Source organism: Loa loa, assembly GCF_000183805.2.
Source record: "Loa loa unplaced genomic scaffold supercont3.471, whole genome shotgun sequence".
Lineage (NCBI taxonomy): Eukaryota > Metazoa > Nematoda > Chromadorea > Rhabditida > Onchocercidae > Loa > Loa loa.
The window spans coordinates 39,762-43,459 of NW_018108651.1; the positions used below are offsets into that span (position 1 = coordinate 39,762).

The 3,698-nt window shown below is 22.4% G+C and overlaps 1 protein-coding gene across 1 annotated transcript; it reads right to left on the reverse strand.

The window, feature by feature from the left end:
- Positions 1-92: 92 nt before the first annotated feature.
- Positions 93-1,768, reverse strand: LOAG_13539 (hypothetical protein; the record flags this gene model as incomplete). The annotated part of the gene is made up of 3 exons (XM_020448692.1): positions 93-250; positions 887-1,026; positions 1,587-1,768. 3 exons carry the CDS (start codon positions 1,766-1,768, stop codon positions 93-95), a joined length of 480 nt encoding a protein of 159 aa, XP_020301186.1.
- Positions 1,769-3,698: the final 1,930 nt, after the last annotated feature.

Here is a 3,698-nt window from a genome sequence, read left to right on the forward strand (position 1 = left end):
AACCTAAACTTGTTTTGTTTTTTTTTTTTCGTTTTTACTTTTTCTTTTTTTTTCGTATTAATATTAATTGTTTTAAAAATTTTACGAAAATTTTAAATTAACCGATAAGCAACGCTTCCAATTTGTATATCTGATATGATAACTGGTTCACCCTTTGTATTTTCTGCTTCACTCCTAACCACAATACCAAGATTATTGCCTCTTTTTGCTAATTTTACATCAAAAACACCATCAAATGGTAAAGCACTTTCTGCAATTAATGATAATTTATCAATTAATTAATGATATCAATCAATAATCAAACTGTAATAATTTTTTTTTTTTTTGCAGAAATTTGGAAACATTCAAAGAGTTATTGTATATTGTAATGTTAAATTTTACAATTTGAAATTATATTTTTGGGAAAAAAGAGAAAAAGAGGAACTCAAATGATTAGAGTAAAAGGAGTATAAGAAGATAATTGAATTGCTGAAATATGATTATATAATTTCATATTAAATAATTGTTACGCAATTATCAACTCATTTTATATCAAAATTTGAATTTAAAAAATGGTAATCATAACATTATTAAGGAATTTTTTCATTAAAAAAAAAAAAAAAGGATAAGATTAGAATATTAACTGATAAATTTCAAAAACAAAAGAAAAAAAATCGGAATCAAAGTATTTTTAAATAAAAAATTTACGGAATCATATACTGAAGGATAGAAATGTGGATAAAATTTGTTGCAAATAAAAATTTAATATTAATAGAAATTTAATTGAATCATAAATGTATGTAAATGTAAAAAGTAAAAGAATAGCAAATTTATTTTTCATACAAAAGTAATCGATAAAAGTTTAAATTAAATACAAATTCATATTTAGCATAATTGAAAAATTTACCAATTACATCAAATTCAACGAATAATTTCAACGGGCTTGTTGCTTGTCTTAATATTTGATTACCTTCTTCGGCTGTACCATTTATGCTACTCCAATTATTAATAGCAATAATACGATCACCAACTTGCAATACACCACTTCTAAATTATGAAAAAAATTAGGAATTCTTATTAAGAAATTATGAAATTTTACTAAAATCATGATAAAAACAATTTGTCAATAATATTTTCTAATTTAAGAATGATTAATTAATTAAGCAAAAGAGACAATAATGAAAAAATAAATAAATAAATTTTCATTTCAATCAAACTTTCCCATTTTTTTAAAAATAAAAAATAAAATTGGATAAAAAATAAAATTGGAGAAAAAAATAAAATAAAATTTGAAATTTTATTTTTTAATAAAATTTCATCATTATACATATTTATTGCATCCATTTCAAATATTAAATGAAACGAAAAGCATACTGTAAGAAAATAATAACCTAATGAACAATTTGTAAAGTAATTTTTGTTTGTTTTCATTTGTACATAATTATAATTTTATTGTACTTAACTAATAAATCAAAGGTCAAATCAAACTATTAAAGATTTTTTTTAAATTTTCAAGTTTTTACATTTATAAACATATATGTATTAAAAAATATTGTAACAAAGCAAAAAAAGAAAACAAAAAAAAAAAAGGGGAAAAAATGGAATACCTTTCAGCAGGTGAATTTTTTTCCATATGTGAAATGAAAAATGGTTGACGTTTTGATTGAGGTAAGTTGGATTTTGAAATTTGATCATGTACAACTAAACCAAATGCACCACGTCCATAACTTTGCAGTGTCACTTCCATCCTTTCCTGATGACATATTCGACCACATGGTACACGTGACATTGTCCCTTCTACAGAAGCTGAAATGAAAAAAACAAAGAAAAAGTTAATTTTTATCCCAAAAAATATGGTTATTGCAGAAATTTTTGCTGCAAAGAAAAATACGATTACTGTACAAAATTAAACTGCTTACTGCATTGTCACATTGTATTGTCATACTATCTCGACTATAAACATGCTATCAAAAAGAAAGTATATATGAAAAGTATAAGAAAAAGAAAATACAAAAAAATATTTCGTAATTCAAGTTAATTTAATTATTAAAAATCATTCGTAAATATTTTATGCAAAAAAAAAATCATTTGTTTACAAAAATTTCTTAAGAGAAAAGTAATTTCAAAAATTGAAATTTTTATTTGATCAGTTGTTGTTTCGATTTGAAATTGATCGTTATGAAATTTTGATAGCGAATTATTTTTCATTGTTTGTACAATTTTCTGCCTTCTTTCTTTTTTTTTTGAAAAAATTAAAGGAAGGAAAACATTAACAGAAGTAATTATTGCAATTAAATCCAAAATAATATCTCTTAATTAAATTTGATTAAATCCATTTTTAACATTCGAATAAATAACTATTCAGGAAATTTATTACGAAAATTGGAAAAAATATTGAGATAATTAAGAGCTAAATTGGTGGTAAATTAAACAAACAGGTAATTAATTAATTGTTTCCTTCATTTATTCCTCCATTTTTCATCTATCATCCAAAAAATTCTTTCAAAAATTAAAAATTTCAAAGTTCGAAGTCAAATAAGAGTTTCTAACAAGTGAATCAGGAAATTAAAGAAAACGAAATTTCCCAACTGAAAGAGGTAAATCAACAATTTTAAATAAAGTCGACAAGAATACAAGGATAGTATATTAGAAATTTTAATATATATGATAATTTTATTTGTTAAAAATCAAAATGATACATGCATACAAGATGATGCTTTTCCGGCTGAAAAGAATAAATTATCAATTCGGCCCATTCAACTAAGGCCATAAACAAGCTACTGGAACATTTTGATGTTTGGTTAAATACTTGTCATAGTAGTAAACTGATTCTATATCTGATAGGCTAAAAATATAGGCCTGAAAAAAAAAAAAGGAAAGAAAAAGATAATTTCCTATGTTAAACAATTCCATCTAATCTATTCGTTAGTTATTAGTTACTTAGAATCATACTAAGCTTATTTTTTTTTTTTTCTTCCAGATTATTGATGATACCAACGGTATGATACTACTTGGCTTATTTAGCTAAAAAATTTTTTAGCTTACTTTACTAGTATTTGCCAAAACGAAAGAAAAAAAAAATGTTTTTCATTTTAATTTTTTTGCCATAACTCAAACATTTTGTCTATTTATTTAACAGCCAAATTTTTAAAGAAAAAAAAAATACTTTTTTATTTTTTTTTCCGAATAAATACAAATTAATGATTAAATAATTAACTTATATACAAAAGCATTTCTTCGACTGAAATGAATATGCATAAGATTTTCTTTGTTTCATTAAAATGTTATCAGTTTAATGGATGATATCTCTGATAATTATTGATATTCTAAAAATTTTAACAGACAAAATCTTTCAACTTGCTAAATTTTTCTTTTTACAACACACCAATTCACCTTCACTTTTTTCCTTTTTTCTAAATTAATTTCAAAAAAACAACGATTTTACTAAAAAGAAAAAAAAATTTACTTATGAAAAAATCGCTGATATTCATCAATGAAAATAATTTCGACGAAAAGTGAGTGGAAGAAAAAAAGTAATTTACGATGTCTAATTGTAATTTTTTCTTTTTCTTTTTTTTTGATTGGGACCAAAATAACAATTAATTATCGTTTAACTGGTTAATAAAAAATTCATTTTTATAATTACTGGTGGTTAGAAATAATGGTAGTAATAGTAATAATACTAATAATAATAATAATAGCAATGATAGTAATAATAA